Genomic DNA, 23168 nt, shown 5'->3' on the forward strand with positions numbered 1-23168 from the left:
AAGTATCAGCCTACTGTAAATGGACATGTTATGTCATTATTAAGCCCCCATAATGACCTTAACATGTCAAGAAAAAAGTGGATCAAGTCCTGTAGACTATTTTTTCATTCTAGGTCCAGAAAACAGATATTTTATTTATTAGCTATGTTCATCTCTTTTGTTGCAAATAAGATAATTGATCAATGACAATTCTCTCTATGTAGTACATTTTGATGTTATAAAAAGCAGGATGATAAAAACACATACAAAGAGAGAAGAGGTGCTTTGCAAACAAGTGGTGAATTCCCACAGAAGCTCTGAAATGCCATCAAATCAGTTAACCTTGTGATGAATGTAGGGTAATGCAATCTGGATTTGGGGAGACTATTATACCCATCAAAAGCCATGAAATCATTCAAATTTGACACAAGAGGTGTGGCAGCTACTGAAACAACAAAGTCAGACAGTTATCTATTTTATTCAAGACAGTTTTCCTGTGATAATGAGTGGTTTCCAGTCTTGTATTCAGGAGTCTCAAATGTGAAAAACAAACTGAAATGGCCTTAATTTACCTGATTAATGTGGGCTATAGTAGCAGGGCATGCGGCCTGGGAGCAGCCCAATATTTTATTTTTCTAAACTGCCCTAAAAAATCAAGCCTTTTTGAATCCAGATGATAAGAGTCAGTATTTTATTAGGACTTTATTATTAGATATTGAGAAAAATGTGTTTAAGCCTGAAAAAACAAAGGCAAATACACTGTTCTAACAAGAAATTTGATTTGGTTAAAAGAAGGATGCATGCACTAAGAGGGCTTCTGATTATCTGATCAAAATGCTTGCTGATTTATGACTATTTATGGTTCTTCCACAGCTTTCAACAGAGTTGTGACTCACAGCACCCTATTTAAAATGCAGTTTTGTCTCTGCATCTTTTAACATCACCAGTGAGTATGTAGGAGAAAATAAAAGCAGAATATATCTGCATTTATGGATGGGAGTGCTTGTTGTTTTAGTGTTATCAAAACAGATTTAGCCTCATTTCAGAAGATCCTCCAGTCTTTGCTTTCTGCATGAGGTGTCACTACATTTCTCCATTTTCTATGGAAGTCTTAAAAGGACATGCAGCCATCCAGTATCTTGACTTATTCATCTTGTTACTTTGAATAGCAATGCTGGTTAATGCAGGCTCTACAGAGGTAGAAAAATAAGTCATCATGGAAAAAACTTGTTGCTATCTCAGGATGATGACATATTTAAGACAAGTTTTAAAAGAAAATAACATTTTTCTACAAAACAGAGTAAAATAAACTATGAGAATGTATTTAAAATCGTGGTTTTGTCATTTTCATCTCTCATTACATTTAAGACCAAATATTTTGTAATTGGTTGACACAAATGGTTCAGATGGATTTTGTTTTGCAATTCGAGTTTAATTTTCAGCACAAGAAAAAATAATGATTAAAGATTAAATAAAAACAGCATAGCACAATATTAAAGCTAACTTTGCATATAGTGTGTTCATGGCAGAAGACTGCATGAGATCTGACACAGTGTTTTCAGGTTATCAGTGCATCCATCTGTCTTCCAGCGTGATTTTTTAAGACATCAATGTGTAAATAATCAGCTGAACAAGACCTGATTCAAACCATATCCAGCTAAAGACAGGTTTTGTTTCAGAGTAGCTGACTGTTCACTTAAGCTAATGCTCAGCCTTGCAGAGCTCTATCCAGCACATGCTCATCCTGGACGGGAAATGGCATGGTGACCCGCAACTGCCTGTTGTCCTCCATGGTGCGCTGGATGGTGTCGTAGGCGTTGGCATTTCCAGACCAGCAGCGACGAGCCACCTGCAGCACATACAGACAGATTATAGCCGGGCACAGCTGTCATTTGACATCACTTAAACGAAAGTGAGAATCTGTCATGAGGCTCTTCTCTCACCCCGTTAGAAACGTCCCAGTTGAGCATCAGTCTGGCTCGATTGGCTGCCTCATCTGACCCATCCAATAGCAAACCGAAGCCTCCGTTCATCACCTCACCCCTGAGGGTTCAACATGAGACAGAGAAATAAACAAACTGGCATTGTTTTGATTTTCTAAATAGTTAGGAAAAGCAATGGCCATTCACACAGATTTGTATCTTGAAGCAGTCAGCCTTACCAGCCAACACCACCACCATTGTGCAGAGCCACCCATGTGGCACCCCTGAATGCATCACCAACAAAGTTCTGGACTGCCATGTCTGCACAGAGGAGATATTATGAGCCCCTTTCTATTCAGAAAAAAACTCATGCGTTGTTGGTTTAGGCTCATTAATATGATGGGAGAATAGTTTGGAAGACATATTCCCACCATCACACAAAAACAGCTCTTTTCAAAGTTGCAGATGAGCTACATATAAACACAGACTCTGATAAACGATCTGTTCTTGTGATTCTGGATCTCAGTACTGCTTTTGATACTGCAGACTATGACATACTGGGATTAGGCTTGTCCAATCCAGTCCTAAACTGGTTCAGAACACACTTACATAAATGGGAAACCTGTATCTATCAGAGACTTAGCCTCAAACAAAGTGAGTGTGATGTGCAAGCCAGTCTGGCAGCAGCCTGTTCATTGTCATACTCTCATGACCGTTCACATGAGACCATCCCAGTATGGAAAACATACTAAATCTTTCAAATAAAAACATCAGACTATGCTTTTATGCTCCTGATGTTACAATGTTACAGACACTTTTATCCAAAGTTAAGGACCTGACTGGGATTTAAACCATCAATCTCCCAGACAAAAGTCAGCAGAGTAACCCACTATGCTATCCAGCATCTCAGCTGGCAGCTGAGAGGAGGATCAGGAGGTGAGTGCGGAACTTTCTTCCAAGTGGTGCCAAACAAACCTGGTGACAGGGCTAACTCTCCATGTGACATCATGAGGGTAAAATCTGAGAATGGCTTGTTTTAGAACACATTTTCTGAAAGGTGGAAAAAGGGGGGAAGGTAATGGATTTTTCTGGTATTTGAGGGGATTGCGGACAGGCCAGGGGTACATATTTTTGTTAGAAAAGCCTGAAAAAGTGATTTTTGCATAATATGTCCCCTTTAAAAAAAAGGCGAGCTAACCGTCTGCTTACAGGACAAAAGCTCGTCCTCCATTGAAACATTCCAACTCAGTCAGTATAACTTGCGCAACTCCATTAGCTGTGTGAACTACGTAGATAATGTATGTAGCTAACAGAGCTTTTTAGCCAGCAAAGCTAAAACTAAGCTCACAAACAGCTTTGTAAACTATGTATTTACATTATATGTGTAGCGAAGTTTGCTAGAGCTCATGTTGCTAATGTGCACATTGCTAAAATGCACATTGCCAAAGCTAATGTTGCTAAAGCTAATGGAGCTATGTAGCTACATAGCTAAATGTAGCTAAAGCCAAGCTCACAAAGCAGCTATGCAAACCATGTAGGTGTTAACTATGTAGTTACATTAGTTTTAGCTATGTTTGCAAAAGATCATACTTTTACAGCTAACTTAACTACACTAGCTTATGTAGTAACGTTAATTACATAGTTAGCATAGCTTTGTTTTTGTGTGTTCTTTTTAGCCGATGCTAACAAACCTAAAGCAAGCCACTGTTCGTGTAACTATTCCTAGAACAGATCTATGCATCATTTAATCCCAGATAAGACCGCTGGCCTTTTTCGCTGTTTCATTTATGAAATGTTTCTGAGTCTGTGATGTTTGAAATGTGGTTATTTTATGAATGTAACTGCCAAACTTTGTTTATGAATAAAGTTGAATTAAAAAAAAAACATCCGGAATTGGAGATATTGGTAAATTATGGCACTTCCTCTCTGAGATATATGGTGTCTCAGATGAACAGTGCGCGAGTGGCTGCACTGAAAAAATGACCAGGATTTCACAATATCTAACGGTAATATTTTTGAGTAAATTACCATAATACCACTTTACAGGTTTTAACTGTAAAGTACACAGTATTTTATTGTAATTTTGAAATTTGTAGTGTACATTATTACCAGGATTTCCCAATATTTTACAGTAATATTTCACAGTAAATTACCAAAACTACTTCACAGTATTTTCCTGTGAAATAATTCACAGGAAAATACTGTGAACTTAGTGTAAAGGCCATGCAATTAGTAGCCAGTAATTTACTGTGAATTTACAAGGACTTTTTTTTTTTTTAGTGTGTTGGAAATGTACGGTCTCCTACAGCCTGGCGGCCACATCTTACTATGTGCTCTTTCCCCCAAGGTTCTGTTCTCAAACCCACATTGTTTAATCTTTATAGGCTTTCACTAGCACATTTTATTCAGAACTTCAAAACAAATGGGTGGAATTACACAGATGAATCTCTTCAAAAAAAAAAAAAAAAAAAAAAAGACAACTTGCACATGTTGTCACATTTTTGTATTTTCAGTATCTCAATCTTAACTTGTCTTAACTTTTATTAATTTAAGAAGGACAAAAAGAAGAAAAAATATATTTTGGCTCAGGGAATCATGTACAAAAAAACTTAACTAATCTTGGTTTTATGTCTTTAAATAGCAAGATACAAAGCAAATATTTTGACATAACTATGGTCTGTTTGACTTTTCCCCAGGCCTACAAAATCTGATGCCAAGTAACTATTCTTCAATCAAAATGCAGCAGCCTGAAGCCTCATCACAACTGAACACTTGCACACATTAATTATTTTTAAATTGTCCTGTGCACAAATCTCTAAATAGCTTTTTACTGTACATACAAGACAAGCTAAAAGCTACACGCCTGCTAAAAATCACAGTCCAGAAGCATCCCTGCTAAAAAGTACAAACATTTTTTTAACTTTATAATAATCTGGTTATGTAGTTGAAAGCAAGATGTATTTGTTCCTGTCAGTCTGAAACATAAATATCATCATCTCTAACTGCAAATTTAAGTTTCCTTCCTCTGCAGAAGTACATACCCGCACAGAAAGCAGAACCATCATACACATTTGAGGTTTCTCTGAAGGGGCTGTCCGTGCCGCTAACATCATGATGGTCTCTACTAATAACCACAGGAGCCTGAGCAACAGAGACAACATGAGACAACAATTAGAGCCCAGTGAAAACTTGATGTAAAGCAGACAGCACGAAATGATCATCTAAGCAGAAAATCTATCCTCTTACTGAGACTCTTCCATCAGCGATCGCCTGGTTTATAGCCAGAGCAATGCTGACTCTTCCTTTCTGGTCAGAGTAGAGGATTCTGGCCTGGGATCCCACAACCTAAACAAAGACAAAGTAAAAAGGAAATAATCCCATCAATGACGTGTCTCCTTACCAGATTTTCACTAAGAGAATAAAACATCAATTGATACTAAAGCTGCTGACCATTTTGTGTTTTCCAGCCTCTCTTATCCAGCGGATGTTGTCATTGTACTGCTGTCTGATGCGATCAGCAACGCTGGCACCAATTTCCTCCAGGACGGTCGCAGCAATGTTGTCTGTCATTGAAAGATCCTGAGGGTCCCCAGATGTGCAGACCCAGCGAAACGGGCCAAAACCCAAAGAGAAAATATCTCTGTAGCACGAGCAGAACAGAGGGATTGTTGGCATAAATGCTAGAAGACGAGCTGTTCACAGTAAGTCGGTCTGCCTTTTTCTGGAGGAAATGTCAACTTTTAGATAAAGTAGCAAAAAAAAGGTCTCACCCCATAATGTGCTGCACATATGAAGGGTAACGAAATTCTGTGGCTCCTCCACCAACTTTTTCAACATCTGCTCCTATTAAAACACAAGAAACACAAACCTCCTCAGCAGTTGGACGTTTAGGTAAAGATGATTCAATGTGTAAGTTTTGAAGTACTAACCAGCTCTTTGAGCCTCTAGTAGAAACGCATTGCCGTAGTCCCAGAAGAACATGCCAGCATCAGACAGCTTGTTGATGGCCTTGATGTGTCTTCGTAGGCTGTGATTGTTTACAGACTGTTTAAATCAGCTCTCTGGAACCACATATTTATAAAAATATACCAAAAAAGTTCAATCTGGTGGGCAGTTTTACCTTTCTTGAACCATAGACCTGAACCGATTAGGATCAGTTGCCATGAGCTGATTGGCCTGACGAAAGCTGAGCTGGACGGGGTAGTATCCTCCATTAAAGGGGTTGTGAAGGGAGGTCTGGTCTGATCCCAGATCCACCAGAAGCTCCCCTGTCCTCTCATACTCCAATAGCAGCCTCTCCCTGATCACAAAGAGGGAAAACAGTTTGCAACAAAAGTTTCCTTTGCAGCTGCTGACAAGGGTCATCATGTCTTTAGAGGTAGAGTTTTCTTCTCACCATAGGTCTACAATGTTGCCATGGTAACCCAGACTTAGGGCAGTCTTGGAGCTCTTTGCCTCTCTGAAAGACAAAAACAGTGAATGCCACTATTTCTTAAGTCTGTTAATCTTCTTTTTAAAGTTTTATTACATTGTGGATCAGAAATAATTTTTCCTGAATCTGGAACAGCTCTAACATACTACATGTAAAACCGTACAATGACTGACAGCAGACAAATATTTTTAAGGTCCTACTGCTATGAGTGTTTCAGGCTCATGTCAGTTCATAAAATATAACAAAATAATACAGATTAAACTAGCTACAAGTATATGAAGTGGTTACAATAAAAGATAATCCACTTTATTAACTGAACATTATAGAAACACATGAAAGTTTTACAAAGTACTGCTAAGTGAATTAAGAAGCAGCAAAAAAAGAAAACAATGTTTAACATAAAAGCACATAAAAACACAAAAGAGATAAAATCATTTAATTTAATGTGACGATGTCTGTGGTTCCTGAGTAGCGCAACACTAGAAACATGACACTTGTTAAAATCTTGATACATTTCATTTCATACTTTAAAGAAGTTTCACTTTTTGAATTTAATTACCTGAAAAAAAAAATCCATGATATCTTAATTCATTGAGATGCACTTGTACACTTTCTGTGTCGATTTCTTAAAGTTTCCTTTGATCACTCTTAAACATGTGGAGCATCAGTGATTTCCCATGACTGATCTGCACAAAAGTATAGATTTTTGTTTGTTACCTGATGCATTTAATGCAGTGCTCAATGTTGCTGGTGACCTCCATCAGCCAGCCCTGCTCATGCCTCTTTCTAAGCGGAGCTTCATCCACCTACACAGAATCAAAATCACACAATGACACACTGGGCTTCCTCTCATCTAGCACCATTAGCAGTGAACATTAAAAGGAAATGACTCAGTACCAGCTGACCTCTGCTATTACACCGATACAGCCAGCAATGACAGCGGCTTTAGCCTGAGCTCCACTCATGCCCCCGAGGCCAGAAGTGACAAAGACACGCCCACTCAGGTCGCCTGAGCCCAGGTACCTCCGGCCTGCATTCAGCACAGTCAGCTACACAGAAAGACATGAAATTTATTGTAAAACATCAAAAAAGACTTGTTTTCACAATACTATGAGCTAAAGCAGTGATCACAACCAGATCATATCAGAGAAAATCTTTACACAATAAAAGTTTTCTGAGAAAAGTTGATTATGACATTAATCATAAGACTTCATTGTTAAAAAAAACTTTATCTTATGCATGGGTCCTATGTAAACTTCTCTTTCTCTTTTATTTCACTAACCATTGTGCCATGAACGATTCCTTGAGGTCCAATGTAGCAGTAACTGCCTGCTGTCATTTGACCGTACCTATAAATGGAAAAAAAGAAGATAAAATACAATTCTATGTATAACTCCCCTCTAACAAATAAAACACTGCCTTCTACCTGAAAAAAAACAAATAACTGAATAAAAAGCATCTTAAAGGACTTACATTGACACACCGAGAGCAAACATCTTCTCATACTGCTCTTTGGAGGAATAATTAGGAATGACCTGAGTGATTCAAACAAGAAGAAAGAGGGATTTAGAAAACTTGGAATCATGTAGGCTGAATGGGCCAGTTTGTTACATATTTGTTGGTTTGGTACCATGCCGTTAGTGATGATGGCGCGGGGCGAAGAAGGCAGGCTGGGGAACAGGCCCATGGGGTGACCACTGTACATGACCAGAGTCTGCTCCTCCGTCATCTCACTCAGGTAATGCATTACCAAGCGAAACTGCAACCAGACGCACACAAAAATCACTAATACTCATCCACGCAGACTCTACAGCAAAGCAAACTCAACAAGATATAGAATTTAAGGCAACTCAATCTTACCTGGGCCCAATTACTGAACACCTGTCCGTTCCCTCCATAGGTAACCAGCTCCTGGGGGAACTGAGGGAAAACACTTTACATGAGAAGCTTTCACAAAGAAGAGCATTAAACAGGCATAAAATAGCTTCAAATCTAAGTAAGTTTATTTTTCTAATTTCCAACAATCATACACCTACAACATACATTATTACACGTGAGAAGTCCAGACAGACATCTTTAGTCAAGGTATAAAAAACAAAAAAAGGCTCTGTTTGCTTGGGGAAAAACATCTGTGAATGGAGCAAATTGTTGTTGCGAAGTGTATTAAAATAAGAGATGCCTAACTAGTTTGCACATCTCATTTCAAGATAAAAATTGCTGGCCTCCAATCTCCAAAATCAACACTTTTCAGGGAACTAAAACTGTATTTTACAAATAATTTAACACTGAATTTAACACTTTGTTAAAACCCACTGACAGATGTAAAGTGTGACCAACAGCACTGAATTATGAAAATAAATAAAATCATGGAAAATGGAGATACGAGATTTTGGCTTAATGCCAGCGAAATTCAATTTTCTGTACTGACAGCTACTGTGTTTTTACTACAATCCTGGCATTATTATTTGCATTTTTAATCCTGACAAAGGTTGTTATCTGGGCTTGTAGGTAAACATGACTTCTGTTGACTGTAATTAGGTATTTTTGACTAGATATTAGAGAAATACACTTGCTAAGGTGAAAGTTTTACCAGTTATAATTTTCAACACAAATCACCTGAGCCACGGCGGGGTCCAGGTTGTTCATGATCATAAGCATGATGGAAGCAGCCTGACGTGAGCGGCATGGATACTCATCTATGGGGTAAGCTCTGAGGAAATACAAAAAAAGAAAAAAACATAAAAGGAAGACAGTGAACCATGCAGATTTAACTGCAGGACAACACGTGGACTCATTATCTACTTTAAATTTATTCAGTTTTGTGATGAAACTTTTAAAACATTTATCTGAACATACAAAGTATTGTTCAACATTAGAAACTCAAAGCTATTTGCCATACCCAACCAGGTAACTGTAGTAGCAATACCCCACAACATTTCTTTATCTCAAATTGTATCAGTAACAGTAAGATTGTGCTATTTTCCCTCTGAAAAGTGCAAACTTGTATAAAAATCCTGGCATTCACAGTGCATTCAGACAGTATTCAGACCCCCTTTACTTCTTTCAATTTTGCTATGTTGCAGCCTGATGCTTCAGTCGAAAAAAAACCCTGTAATATCACATTGACATAAATATTCAGACTCTAAAAACATTTGAAATTAAGCTCATGTTCTCTTGATCTTAGCTGAGATGTTTCTAAACCTTAATTGGAGTCCACCTGTGGTAAATTAATGGGAGGAAAGGGGAGGTGTCTGAGCTGTCACAACTTTTTTGAGATATTTTCATGACATAAAATTTTAAGTAGATGTATAATTTCCATGAATTATGAAATTTCAGCATCTGATATGTATTCTTTGTGCTATTTGTGATCGAACATGAGGTTTCAATGTTATAACATTCTGTTTCTATTTACATTTGTACAATATCCCTACTTTACTGAATTTAAAGCAGTAAAATATCCTGTCACAACATATACGTTCATTTTAACTTCTGTACCAGATTTAATCGTTCACTAGTGAAATATTACATTAATTCTAAGTCTTATGAAAACAAAAGCTCTGTTTGTTGGTCTCACCTCATACGCATTGCAGGGCAGAAGCGGTACATGTAGATATGACCGTACTGCCGCAGCTCTTGAGCAAATTCAGATGCAAGTGTCGCATGGTGTGAGGGGGGGAAATACCGCAGGGCATTTCTCAGTGCCAGCTAAAGGGATGAAGTAATAACAGCAGGTTAGTGACACACTGTGCTGTGTAAATTAAGGTTTATATAAAGCCATACGCAGACGACACCATTTTTTACACTTCTATCTAAAATAACAGTAGACCAGTCATTGTGTCTCTTTTATATGTTGAATGAGGTCTTTGCTCCAAGTCTGAGTCTGAATTTCAGGAACTTAGAGAATAATCGATTTTTTTCGAGCCTACAAGCCAACAAATGTGATGCAACAAGTCAGAGTACACAGTGTCATAATGACTGACAGTGTCTTTTCACATCTAACACAATTATGCAGCAGTTATGCAACTGTCTGGATAGCTAATCTATAGCTAAATTCGCTTTTTTTTTTTTTTGGAATGAAAAAAATTGTTGTTGTTTATATTTGGGTTTTCTCAATACCAGATTTTTAAACTAGATGAAAAGTCTTGTAAAACCCAAATGATACTGATACCTGTTTGGACACAAATACCCATATTATTTGAGTCCAAAGGAGTCAGAGTCTAAAGGTTTGGATAATTACATGCTTTTAATTATCAGAAATTGCAGGCCGACTCCTGAACATGGTCAAAATAAAAAAGGAAAAGGTTTTGTGCAACATAGGTTGTGTTTAAGTGGTTACTTGCAATTTTGAATGGATTGATTCCTCTGGAGTCGTATCTATAAAATAGATGTAGTTTGTTAAAGCCTCTGTACTGTCAGTCATTATACTAATGAAGATTGTACCACTTTAAAGTGTGCTATTAAAATGTATCTACATAGCAAACATTGTGCAACTTTAGTTCACTTTCATGTAAGTACAAATGTTAGACCTGCAGTTATGTCCATTATTTTCCTGCACTTTTAAAAGTATTTTATTCAAATGAACAGTTTCACACTGTAATAGGGATACTAATAGACAAAAACCCCGAGAGCCAATTGTGATACAAAATTTAAATTTACAGAAAATTTGTATTCACTCACCCGCTCCTCCTCTGCTGTAAGATTGGGCGTCCTGATGGGTGCATGCGGCACACTGGGGTCCCTTCCCCGATTAGAAGGCAGAGGGTCTAGGGGGAGACCACTGCAAATCTCCTTTAAAGAAGACATCCTGTTGAGTCCTTTCTGCTACACACTGGAGCTGAAACCTGGAGACAAAGATGAAACAGGAGACAGCTCCCACCCTCACTGATCCTTCTCTACTGACAGAGAGAGACTGTGCATGAAGATCTGAGGGCGATCACTCCTCAGCTCAGCGTCTCATTGGTTTTTTGGTTCTTTTTGCCCTTTATAGTCCACCAATGGCATGGCAGAGAGAGAGATGGGTGTTTGGTAATTATTGATCATTTAGAGAGTTTGAAGTGGCACATGCTTCAGTGGACAAACACAGGGACTGACCTCTGACCCCTGATGCTCAGACATGTAACTTAAAAGTTAAACAAAAGTGCACGCCAGAACCTTTGAACAGGTCAACAAATATTATGCAGAAGCATGTTGTTTCCCTGTTTTATTTAACTAGCAAAATACAAAGGATTATCACCACCATCACCCCCACGATCCATTCACCTTCTCAGTTTTCAGATCTTAATTAAAAATGCTAATTTACAACTGTAGTGTAAAAAACGCCTTCTGATGTGTCTTTATGTTTATACAGATATCATCAAATAAGCAAATGTATAATTAATGTGACCAAAGTCATAAAAATGTTATCACTTTGTTTTGTTTTGTAAAATGTTTAAAATTCTGAATTTGCTCTTAGAACTGTATCTGATCTTTTAAACATTAGCAGTACCATAGGTGTCAAAGAAAAAACTCCTGCCATGCTTGATTATCCAATGACTGTTTGTGTTTCTGTGATTACATATAACAGCTCCCTTGCTGTGGTATATCAAATATACTTTACCGAAGATAAAATACCTGGGAAATTACTTTGAAGCAAGATTTATTAGTTTAAAATAACTAAGTGGTGGATTATCATCAATAAATTGATTAAAATAATAATTCGGAAAAATACTGAAAATCATGACTTCATACGTATTTCTTTGCTATGGTTGTCTGTGCTATCTTATGATTGCATGATGTGTAATATTTACTACATGACACTGGCCACTGGCCAAGACCTTGTATCTCCATTTTTCATAAATCAGTGCTACTGGTCACCCTACATCTGTCAGTGGGTTTTAACTGAGTTTATAGCAATAAAAAGTGTCAAAAACCATCAGATTGATTGAAAAACACAGGGTTTTTTTTCATTCCCTGAAAAGTGGTGATTTTGGAGATATGAGGTTTTGGACCAACGCCAGTGATATCTTATTTATAGACAGGATCAACCAATAAAAGTGCCTAACAAAGACTGAAGAGTTGCAGTATTTATTATAAAACTTTAATCAATTCTCACTTTAGGTCAGTTCACCAGTCCTGTGATGCAAATGAATGGATCCTCACAGGTCAGCTGAGGTAAATCTGTAAAAAGTCTGGTAATAAGTTAGCAGGAGAAATAACGTCACAAAGGGCAGAAGGTACTATGGACACACATTGTTTGGGATCCTACATAAACAAGATACAGGGTTGAACTTTCTGCACATTCTTCACAAATCTGAGAATTTGATGTTTAATTGGCAATGTAGTCAAAATAAACTCAGAGTTTAATAAAAAAGATAAACATATTAGGTGTGTAAAATGCCCTTATTGAACATTATCATACTATTACACAGACACAATAGTTTTGTTGTAAAAATAAATGAGCATTAACTGAAAATGTTTTCATGGTCAATCCCCAGGTGAAAACGTCACAAACTTTACACAACTCAGTGTGTAGCAAAAGCTTTTTGCCCAGATTGGAAGGCAGTATTGAATTTAAACTCTCCAGAGGCATTTATTTGTTTTGATCACATTATATTAGTTTTACAGCATAATCTATAAAATCTTATTCACTACAGATGGATTAAAGTCCAGCTAAAATCAAGTGCCATCTTTGTATCTTGTACAACACAGAGGACTTACCACATTAATTGCCATGTACCTTTAAGAACAATTTCAATTCAACATTTAGTTTAATTTTATCTTTAGTTCATGATTGCAATGAAATAATGTAGCTTTTTTTAGAGAACAACAATGTTAACTTTCCTGCTTATTGCTTTCAGAAACATTACCTAAAATCTTGTCTACACCCAATCTCATTGATTAGTCGACCAAATAAACAAAGAGGTGAAGTGCACAATTAAAAACATGTCTTCTTTGTCTGAGTCCTCTGCAGACAACATGGGGAGCGAAATGAACACATTTTACAAATATTTCTTCAAATAAATAATACACACTGACAGTTAATTTGTAAAAAAAAAAAAATAAGTCTTGGTTATTCACTGTATCAACAAATGATGAAATTAAATTTCAATTGGACTTCAAACCTTGTTGCTAACATTGCCGACAGAGCCTACTATTAGCTTTCTACTGCGTCGTCTGTGTTGGACTGTGTGGTGGTGGAGTCTTTTTCAGTGTCCGGTGCAGAGTTTGCATCTGATGTTTCAGCGGGTACAGAGTCTTGTGATGTCTCAAGTGTTTCTGATGAGTTCTCTTTCGGCTCCTTCTCATCTTCCTGTGGGTAGAGCTCTGGGTAACGTTGCATGCACTCCTGCATAGACCTGAACTGTTCCAAACAATCAGAGCCCTTCACCTCCTCCTTACTGTAGTGAAAACAAGAAAAGGCGTCCTTAAATTCTGTCCCACAGGGACCACTGGCCATCCCACCCAAGCAGGGGCAATTCCAATTTATTTCCCCACTTGGGAGAATCAAACCTGGGATAGAAATAAGATTTAAAAAATCATATGCATCAGTATTAGTTCAGCTTGAGCTCCAAATAAGCTAGACATAACATTTCTTTTGTATTTTTAATGTTCCTCACCTCGCTCCTCATATGGGTCATTAGGATCCTCCTCTACAAGCTCAGCACTGCTGGGTGTTGCATGATCCTCTTTGGTGACAAAGATGATTCTGTCTTTACCTTGGAGGCAAAATGTTGCAAGATCATTTAAGCAAATAATATGTGAATATTTTTGTATCTCAATCAACAAAATCTCTTTCTTAATGAAATATGCAGTAAGTATTTTGGTCAATATCAGCTTTTGACATGTAAGCTGGATGAATATTATTTTATTACAAATATAGGATTTGAGGTCATTTGGAACAAGTTTTGATTTTATTGTTTATCATTCATTCTCATGTTGGTTTTATTCAGTTTAATGTTTTAGCCTGTTTACAGTATGACACTATGGATGCTGGTCAAGGTTAAACACTGATGTTACATTTACCTAACAGTCCTTTACACGGTAACACACTGACTGTCATGTATCATCAAACTTATTTCTCATCGTAGTAAGACACTTTCTATCAAATTTTAAGAGAGTGAGTTAAATAGCTTTAATTTTTCATTCAGACTTCATTCAACTTCAGGGTTAGCTTTAGCCGGTTAGCACAGCATGGTTACCTTCCTGTCTGATCGAACTCATTTCTTCCCGCTGGAACAAACTCGATCCCTCTTACTGATGTACAGCAAATACCACGATGATAAAGACAGCTATTGTCACACGACAAAATAAGAAAAGGTCAGAACTTCTTTTCCAGCATCAGCAGCTTGTTTCACAACTATCCTTCCTTATGCAGTTTGCATGGGCAGCTCGTCTTCTTCTATGGTTTCGTTCTCGGTAGTGTAGACGCTCAGGGGTGCTTTGTCGCCAACTATGGATAAACAAGGCGGGCGATGTCAAACTGTTACTTCCTTGAAACTACTTTTGTTGTAGTTTATCAGATACTACGTGTTCTAACGGAAACGAGACAACTCGTAAGAACGATTTTCTGACTTTTGGGGTTCACTCACATTTTTTTCTCCCATTTCTTTCATAAATGAGGGGATATAAATCGTCATATTAAGGGGAACCCGTGGCCTCCTCCTTTCTGTGCTCTTTTATCAGTGTGAAAAGATTTATATATTTTGATCGATCATTAAACAATATGGACAAAAGTATTCTTACCATTACACCACCAAGGACTGTAATGACCTAGTATTTAAATGCATGTACTTAAATATGGAGTTGGTCTCCCTCTTCAGCTGTAACAGCCTCCACTCTTCATCGAAGTCTTTCCAAAAGATTTTTGTGTGCTTTTTGTGGGAATTTGTGCCTATTTATTCTGTAGAGAATTTATGAGGTCAGGCACTGATGTTCGACCAGAAGGCCTGGCTTGCAATCTCATAGCAGTTCATCCCAAAGGTTCTCAGTGGGGTCGAGGTCAGGCGTCTGGATGGGCCAGTCAAGTCTTTCCATACCAAACCATGTCTTATAACCCTTGCTTTGGGCACTGGGACACAGTCATTTAGAGGAAAAGGGCCTTCCCCAAACTTGCCACAAAGTTGGAAGCATAGCATCGTACAAAAGGTCTTGGTATGCTGAAACATTAAGATTGGCCTTCACTGGATAGATAAGGGGCCTCCTCTCCACCAAACTTCACAGTCTGCACAGTGCAGTCAGGCAGGTAATGCTCTCCTGGCCTCCACCAAACCTAGACTCACTCACCCGACTGCCAGAGAGGTGTGATTCATCACTCCACAGAACATGTTTCCAGTGCTCCACAGTCCAGTGCTTTACACCACTCTGTCTGACACTTGGCATTTGACCTGGTGATGTGAGACTTGCACCCAGCCTACCGGCCATGGAGATCCATTCCATGAAGCTCCCGCTGCTGTTTTCTGCTTACATTAATGCCAGTGGTAGTTCAGTTCTTTAGCTCTTCAGCTAAAGAACCAGAAGAGCATTGGTGACTTCTACGCACCATGCGCCTTAGCATTAATCCCACTCTAATTTTACATGGTCTTCCACATTTGGGCTGAGTGACTATTATTCCTAAATTATTCCACTTTATAATAATATCACTTACAGTAATTGTGTTATCACTTTTTTCAGTTTTATATTTTGCTTGTACTTGTCCGTCCTGAGTACTTATACTCATGTTCTTATCAGTGTATACACACAGTAAGGTGTTCAGGCCATACTATTAATTAGATATAACTGTTGTAGGAGAAGTAAAACACAGAGTTAAAAAGAGGTTTTGAATATTTGTGTTAATGGAGATATGACTAATTTATTAATCTTCAGTCCATCAGTAACATTTGAGACCGCCAAGTGAGACAAACCTTAATGTTTTTACCACAAAAGGTTTTATTGAGAATGTTTTTCTAGAAGTTTGTTCTGAAATGTATCATTTTACATATTCAAAGCTTTTATTTTACACACATTATTCAATGTATGGACTATGTACAAAGAATCATAATCTGCCAGGTGTGGAAAACAATTAGAGCCAGTTTTTTTTAAAGCAGACAATTACAAAACAAATTTTTAGGAAGGGGGTAACAAAAATAAACATGACATGCGAGTTAATACTGCATTTCCCTGGGAATGCCATACATTAAAACAGACAGGACCATTTTTTAATGGTTCATCAGAGGACTGTTAACATTAACATGGATTTTTCTGACAGCTTGAACCCAATGTGAGCTCCACTGCTTCTTTAAGACCCTGTTAACGACATCTTTAACAGGATCACACATCAGGAAAATGACAGCACTTGACTCAGCGTCCGATGGTCCACACCCTCATGGAGTTGGCAGATGCACAGAAAAATAAAACAAGGACAAGAGTAAAAGTTTAAACAAAGAAAACACCAAGCAGAACATAAAGGGTTTTTGTCCATCGAGCAGGCTGTTGACCTCCGTCCTCTGTTGAGTATGCCTGCATACTGAAGCACTCTGTTGTCAGTTGAAAAACGACCTCACTCCAAAAGGACTTCATCTCGTACACAGAGCAGAAGGAAAAAATGAATCTCTGGGAGTTTGGGTCAGACAGAACGTCTGATGGATTTACATGTTGGTCTTTGTGTAACTTTTACTGAAGGAGCAACAAGTCGTGCAGCTCCCATTTCAACTGAGATTCCTAAAGACTCTGTAAACTGCTCCAAACGTGAGAGCTGAAGATACAGGGGCTTCACAAATGGAAAATAAATGCAAGGTTGGTGATTTTTCAAATGAAGTTTGTAGAAGGTGTGAGGTTTTAGAAGAGCAGGGCCCCCATGCTGCCAACTTCACTCTGTTCTTTCACAAAGATCTCAAAGTACTGATAGATGATAGTGACGGCCAGCAGGATACCCGTGCCTGAGCCAATGGCTCCGAGGAAGTCTGCCATAACTGATAGACCACCTATACACAGCCCACCGAAGGCAGCAGCTGTAGGGATGTACCTGGAACACAGAACATGGACATTTAGAAAAACATTACTGAAAAGAGTTTCCTTTTACAGACTTCAGCGGAAATTATTACATGGTAGAATAATAGAATGACATTTATCTTAACAGTGGGACTGTGATTATCACAATAGTAGATATTTTCATTAAATCTATCGTAATGTTTGGAGATACAGTGGAAAATTGTCAACAACATTTAAGACTGATAAGTCAATTTATACACCATTGCAAGAAGACTGGAAACAAGAGAACAGAATACTGGGTGATGATTTATGGTTCTGATAAAGCTGAAATATTCCTTAAAATTAGTGGTTGTTGTGGTTGCGTGCTTACCTGTTCAGTTCATGAACCATTGAGGTTTCTCTGTGCCCCCTCATCACCATCTGCTGCTCCTTCAGCTGTTTGGCCACCTGGATGATATTCAAGAAAAAGGTTTTAAACACAGTCTGTTTAGCATACAGCCATAACACCACCTGTTTCAATGGTTAATAACTTACATCTTTTGCTGAGGAGCCTGAGACTTCAATCCAGGTTTTGGAGAAAAAGGCACAAGATCCAAGCATAAAGACGATGTAGATGATTGCATGGACCGGATCATCCAGAACGGAGCCAAACGACTCAGGAGGAGAGAGATAGTAGCAGAGGCCACCCACAGGGTAGGCACGAGCCGGACCACCTGACGATGTGTCCTACAAATATGAGAAGAATAGAAGTTTTAACAGGCAGGAACACATCTACAGGATCACAGGTTAGGAAAATAAACCCTTTTCTCCAAACTATATTTACATAAGGCTGAGCAAACTGAAATAAAAGGTGGGATGAAATGATTACTTACAGACCAGGTACCAAGAAGATTAACCAGGAAATTGCCACTGAAGCGTGTTGAAAGCATCTGGGAGATAACGTACAGGTTGGAGACCAGAGCAGACTGCAGAATGATGGGGATGTTTGAAGTGTAGAAGAGTTTGATGGGGTAGGTGTTGTATTGGCCGCGGTAGCGTGCCGACTTGATGGGCAGATCCACCCTGAATCCCTGCGAGAAGAGGTACATTTTTATGATAACTCTGAACTAAAACTGTTTACATCCCTCTGTTTCACCATCTGGAAATTTTGTTATAAACTCTAGGAAAATACAGAAGCTTACCTGGAAGTATATAACTACAGCAAAAACAAACACAGTGGCGATGAGGTTCATGAGGTTTGGCAGGTTCTGTCTGTAGAAGGCCTCTCTCAAAGCACGCACTTTGTCTGTGCGAGTGGCCAGCAGGTGGAAAAGGGCAATGATTGCACCTTCAAACTCTGTACCTACAAACACAAAAAGACACAAGGATGAAGCTCAGCTTTGACCTGAACCCTGAGTGAATACAATGACAAAAGTGGACTTAACTTACAGAACAACATTAACATCAGATATTAATCAACCACTAAGTTGCTCCTTACCTCTTCCAGTGTTCACTGTTGTGGGGCTGAAGGCCTTCCATACAATCGTCTCACAGATGTTGGTAGCAATGAAGAGAGAAATACCTGAACCCAGACCATAGCCCTTCTGGAGCAACTCATCCAGCAGTAGGACAATAAGCCCAGCCACAAAGAGCTGTGGAGGAACACAGCATGGACAGTCAGCTGAGGGAGCACTCAGGCATTCAAAAGAAAATATCTCTTTGGTATTAATCACATTTCTCTGCATGGCCTTTGCTTTTAAATGTGGAAATGCAATTCAGGACATTTAAATATGCCTGAACTTAATAACAGCATTTGTTTCCATGAGCAGCAGTGGAGCATATTGTATTTTATGATCTCTATTAATCAGCAAACCTGTTGGTCATGTTCCTCTACCTATAAATAAACAATGCAAGAATGTTCCAACCTGACATGATCAGAGATTTCACCAAGATGCACTGAAAGTGCCTTGACACACATCTTGCCCATTAGTTGGCTGTGTTTATCAGACCATGACTAACAAATCTTTGAGGATATTGGGGGAGGCAAATAAGCTGAAACTGATTCAGGTTTATTGTAAGCCATGTGTTTTAAATGATATAGTCGGTTATCTTAATGATCAACAGCATTAAAAAGTACTTCAAAAGCCATTTCTATTTCATAAGACAATTATACAGGGGGAATGAATCGATCAAAAACAGCCAAAACAATTGGATTTTAGTAGTGCCATATATAAAATCTCCACATTAGAGTATCGTAACAACCTTAATCTTTTATTTTTCTTAACAATTAAGGCAAACTTATGTCCTTACCTGGATGATGATGAGCAGACAGATTCCTGCACCCATCTCCGAGGGATCCCCATACATGCCAGTCATCACATAAACAATCGCCTGGCCGATGGTGATGATCATTCCAAACACTGAGAGAAACAAACAGTGATTAGAAAATCTATGGCCATAATCATGCATTCTGATCTTATGTTTGACTGATAAAAGCTTTCTTACATTTCTGAGCTCCATTGAAGAGGGCCCTGTCTTTCGGTGTGTCTCCGACTTCAATGATCTTAGCTCCAGCCAGCAGTTGCATTATCAGGCCTGAGGTGACGATAGGGGAGATACCCAGCTCCATCAGGGTACCTGGACAGAGATATTTAGGTTAGACAAACAGCAGGAGCAGATATATGAATTCAGTCTTTCATTCAATCATAAGACAAAGACATACCTCTGTTTGAGGCCAGGATTACTCTCATCCAGTAGAATGGATCTGCAGAGTCTGATGACATGATGCCAAAGAGGGGAATCTGGAAAACACAGTTTAAACACAGCATAGGATTTTTTAAAATATTTTTTTTTAATTTAAAGCTTCAGTGAACTTGCAAGTATTCTAAAACTAAAGGCTTTTTGTTCCCAAAGCCAAAACACATAAGAATTAGTGTTGCAACATGTTTATTGTTATTTGGATACTCTAACAATTATCTGGACACATGCATTTCTGAAAAGCTGATCAGACAACAAAGTACCCATACTAAAATTGTCATGATACCAGAATTTTAAACGTTGATAAGATGCAGTTAGATATCAAATGATATTGATATCTGTTTCAATACAGTGTCAAGAAATACAGAGGTCCTAGGCACAACATATCAGGGGCTTTCCTACAGCAAACTTATAACCTGTGTTTAAATTGCACAACTTTGCATTTATGTGCAATTTAGATGTTGTGTTTGGAGTTTGCTTGCAATATTTGATAGATATATTCCCCTCATACGTGCCTGTCTTGTAACATGTGTAGTGCTAGTACGAGACAGTTAATTATTCATGTAGTACAAAACTTTAAAAAAGAAAGATACATCTAGAATATATCTGTTCTTTAACGATTTGTTTTAAAGCAGTAGATTGTGTAAAAATATAAGGCAGAACTTTGAGCAATAATATTTTTCATGTGTGTTAATACACACATCTAAAAAAAATGTTATAATTGATAAAAACAATAGTTGCACGCTAAAACCACGTGTCCCCACTTTATTACAAATATGTTGGCTGACTTTAGACCTGAAGGTCATTCATAAATTTAAACCGACAAACTGCAGAGGAGCAGATTACTATACATAAAGTGTTCAAGTGTTTGCACAGAGCAGTGAGGTAGGGGTTTTAAGTTACAAATGGCAGTTTTATATTGTATGATTTAACAGATTTAACAGAAATAACAGACTACGTGACAATACTAACAGACATAATTGCTGACACTTACCTGGCAGCACACCAGGAAGATGAAAAGAGTGATGGCAGTCCATAATACTTTCTCTCTGAACTGGATCTGTTGAACAATCGCATAAGGAAATATTTTATGAGGAATATAAAACAGGAAATAAATTCTTAGCACAGCACTAAAATAAAAGTAAAACAAACCTTTCTCTCAGGCTTTTGGATTTCTGGCAGAACTGCACAGAAAGGCTTTATCACCTCCAGGAATTTGACTGAAAAAGAGCAGAGTATGTGAGATAAGTTGAAATAATAGCAGGTCATCAGTAGGACGTGGCAGTGAAAGGTGGGCGGATTCAAGGCATATCCATACTTACAATGACACTAAAATATGGTAAACAAGGCTATTTTTAATAATGTGTCGTTAAAAGCGTAGCAAGTCCTTTATAATAATCTTTTTGTGTGTTTCTTGTCGACATTAATCAGCTGATTGAGGTCCTTCAGACTAAAGATAACAGCACTGTGTTATGCGTCGTCATCACTAGACTGTCAGTGTCTTTGAATGAGTGGCTAACAAGTTAGCACAGAAGATGCTTTCAGACCATAATTACACTTATTTCGCAAACAGGATATCACTAAGGGCAATGATGATAGTCTTATTTAAGAAATCTCATTATATATTCAATCTCACATAAATTTTGCATCGCCTAATTGTCATAATTTCTACGAAACCAACTGCCATATAGCTAGCTAGCAACACAGGCTAAGTTAGCTTGCTTTCAATGCCAGCGCTAACGGCGTTGGCTAACTAAGTTGTCTTAAATAGTTACTAAAGCATTTTAGCTCTTTCTCCACAAACACTATGAATTAGTGTAGCAGAAGTCGTGTTTCAGAGTCATACTCACTGCCCATGATGTCTGAACTGTCCTCCTCTGTGCTCCTTTACTGTGTCAATCTGACCACACTGAATCCCACTACTGAGGCGCCGGGAGGAGAGGAGGAGGAGCAGGAGGAGGAGACACTTTAGAGACACGTCACCACTACAGACACGAACACCGAGCATTTAAAGAAGCAGACTGGAAAATCACAGAGCCAGTCATATTGTCATGGGCTCTGTCTGTGCTCTTTATGAATGGCGATACTTCTTCCTATCACTGAAGACAAAAACTTGGTCCACGATGACAATGGCCAGGCATTCATAAACTGATTTACTCAGTTTTCCCGTGATAATGGGTATCAGTGCTGGAACTGAACTTTCTGGCCTACCTGCTACTGTGGTTGGTGGATTCTAAACCACCAGCCACTCACTTTCTTTACCAGACACTTTATTTTAACAAGCAGCATAATGTATTAAAGTATAGTATACCGTTCAAGGCTTACAGTTAGACATGCTTTACAAATAAAGTTACGAGTTATCCCAAACATAAAGGATATGCTGGAGAGTGTGAGTTTTAATCTGTTATCAAATATAATTGTGCTATTTCCATGTGTCCCATGTTTAAAGACAGCATGATGTGTGGCTCTTTGGTCAGTGAGCATGGATCTGCTTGGCTCTGCTCTAAAGTCTGTCCTATTAAGCAGTAAGCAGATTCATTTCAGGCTGACACATAATCACTCTTTTATTTTACTTTTATAACCAGCCCCATTGACTGGTAGATTTAGCAAATTCTCCTGGTATTGGTCAAAAATATCCACATTTGTACATTTGGCTATTGGTTGGTGCCAATTTTGCAGTCTAATGTGTTTATACAATTGTTTTCCCCTAATCTTGACCAATGTATTCTCAATCTGCATAGTTGCAAAATTGCTAAACAAACACAGAATATGCTTTACTTACCTTTGTGGGCAGATGTGCCATGATGGTCATAGCCTATCTAAACTGGACTTCTGTTTTCTAGACCAGTGGTTCTCAAATGGTGTGGCAAGGCACACTGGTATGTCTTAAGCCAAGTCTTGGTGTGCCATAGGAATTTGTACAACCATACCTTATTACTACAACTAAACAATAACAAAAACAGAGCAGAACAGGCATAAATGACAACAGAATGACACTGATGAAGCAATAGGTACAATTAAGGAGGAGCTGGGGTGGAGGAGGGTTGTAAAAACAAGCTTGTAGAGGGAGTAGCAAAGTGTAGACAGGCTTTGGATATGGCAGCATGAGTACGATTTGCCAATAGTATGACTAGAGGGCATCAGCTGACGAGAAC

General features: G+C 38.3%; 3 protein-coding genes across 3 annotated transcripts; all 3 read right to left on the reverse strand.

Moving 5' to 3' along the window:
- Positions 1-315: 315 nt before the first annotated feature.
- On the reverse strand, positions 316-11264 carry uroc1 (urocanate hydratase 1). Its single transcript, XM_041817205.1, has 19 exons — positions 11011-11264; positions 9908-10038; positions 8950-9043; positions 8194-8253; positions 7964-8092; positions 7807-7868; positions 7616-7682; positions 7239-7382; positions 7051-7139; positions 6298-6360; positions 6022-6201; positions 5831-5928; positions 5672-5744; positions 5352-5541; positions 5148-5246; positions 4943-5042; positions 2141-2222; positions 1923-2022; positions 316-1828 (listed from the first exon to the last, which is right to left on the reverse strand). Exons 1-19 carry the CDS (start codon positions 11134-11136, stop codon positions 1688-1690), a joined length of 2028 nt encoding a protein of 675 aa, XP_041673139.1. The 5' UTR covers positions 11137-11264; the 3' UTR covers positions 316-1687.
- Positions 11265-12425: 1161 nt separating this feature from the next.
- Positions 12426-14701, reverse strand: chchd4b (coiled-coil-helix-coiled-coil-helix domain containing 4b). The gene is made up of 3 exons (XM_041783170.1): positions 14511-14701; positions 13929-14027; positions 12426-13821 (listed from the first exon to the last, which is right to left on the reverse strand). Exons 1-3 carry the CDS (start codon positions 14530-14532, stop codon positions 13466-13468), a joined length of 477 nt encoding a protein of 158 aa, XP_041639104.1. The 5' UTR covers positions 14533-14701; the 3' UTR covers positions 12426-13465.
- A 1517-nt stretch (positions 14702-16218) lies between these two features.
- sec61a1 (SEC61 translocon subunit alpha 1) lies at positions 16219-21948 on the reverse strand. Its single transcript, XM_041783846.1, has 12 exons — positions 21864-21948; positions 21166-21233; positions 21008-21073; positions 19979-20057; positions 19762-19893; positions 19567-19676; positions 18755-18908; positions 18459-18619; positions 18150-18347; positions 17812-18003; positions 17648-17724; positions 16219-17311 (listed from the first exon to the last, which is right to left on the reverse strand). Exons 1-12 carry the CDS (start codon positions 21868-21870, stop codon positions 17125-17127), a joined length of 1431 nt encoding a protein of 476 aa, XP_041639780.1. The 5' UTR covers positions 21871-21948; the 3' UTR covers positions 16219-17124.
- Between the last annotated feature and the right edge of the window lie 1220 nt (positions 21949-23168).

Source organism: Cheilinus undulatus, linkage group 3, assembly GCF_018320785.1.
Source record: "Cheilinus undulatus linkage group 3, ASM1832078v1, whole genome shotgun sequence".
NCBI lineage: Eukaryota > Metazoa > Chordata > Actinopteri > Labriformes > Labridae > Cheilinus > Cheilinus undulatus.

Excerpts from the sequence above, each read along its gene's own strand:
- uroc1 (XM_041817205.1), bottom strand. The coding sequence starts at position 11,136 with ATGTCTTCTTTAAAGGAGATTTGCAGTGGTCTCCCCCTAGACCCTCTG. Across the intron at positions 5,929-6,021 it reads AGGTCTATGGTTCAAGAAAG|CCTACGAAGACACATCAAGG; the intron begins GTAAAACTGCCC and ends AAACAATCACAG. Across the intron at positions 5,542-5,671 it reads TATGTGCAGCACATTATGGG|AGATATTTTCTCTTTGGGTT; the intron begins GTGAGACCTTTT and ends CTCGTGCTACAG.
- sec61a1 (XM_041783846.1), bottom strand. Across the intron at positions 20,058-21,007 it reads TCTTCCTGGTGTGCTGCCAG|ATTCCCCTCTTTGGCATCAT; the intron begins GTAAGTGTCAGC and ends TGTGTTTTCCAG. Across the intron at positions 18,348-18,458 it reads CTGTAGTTATATACTTCCAG|GGATTCAGGGTGGATCTGCC; the intron begins GTAAGCTTCTGT and ends CTCTTCTCGCAG.
- chchd4b (XM_041783170.1), bottom strand. The coding sequence starts at position 14,532 with ATGAGTTCGATCAGACAGGAAG. Across the intron at positions 14,028-14,510 it reads GAGTTCGATCAGACAGGAAG|GTAAAGACAGAATCATCTTT; the intron begins GTAACCATGCTG and ends TTTGCCTCCAAG. Across the intron at positions 13,822-13,928 it reads TGACCCATATGAGGAGCGAG|GTTTGATTCTCCCAAGTGGG; the intron begins GTGAGGAACATT and ends TTTCTATCCCAG.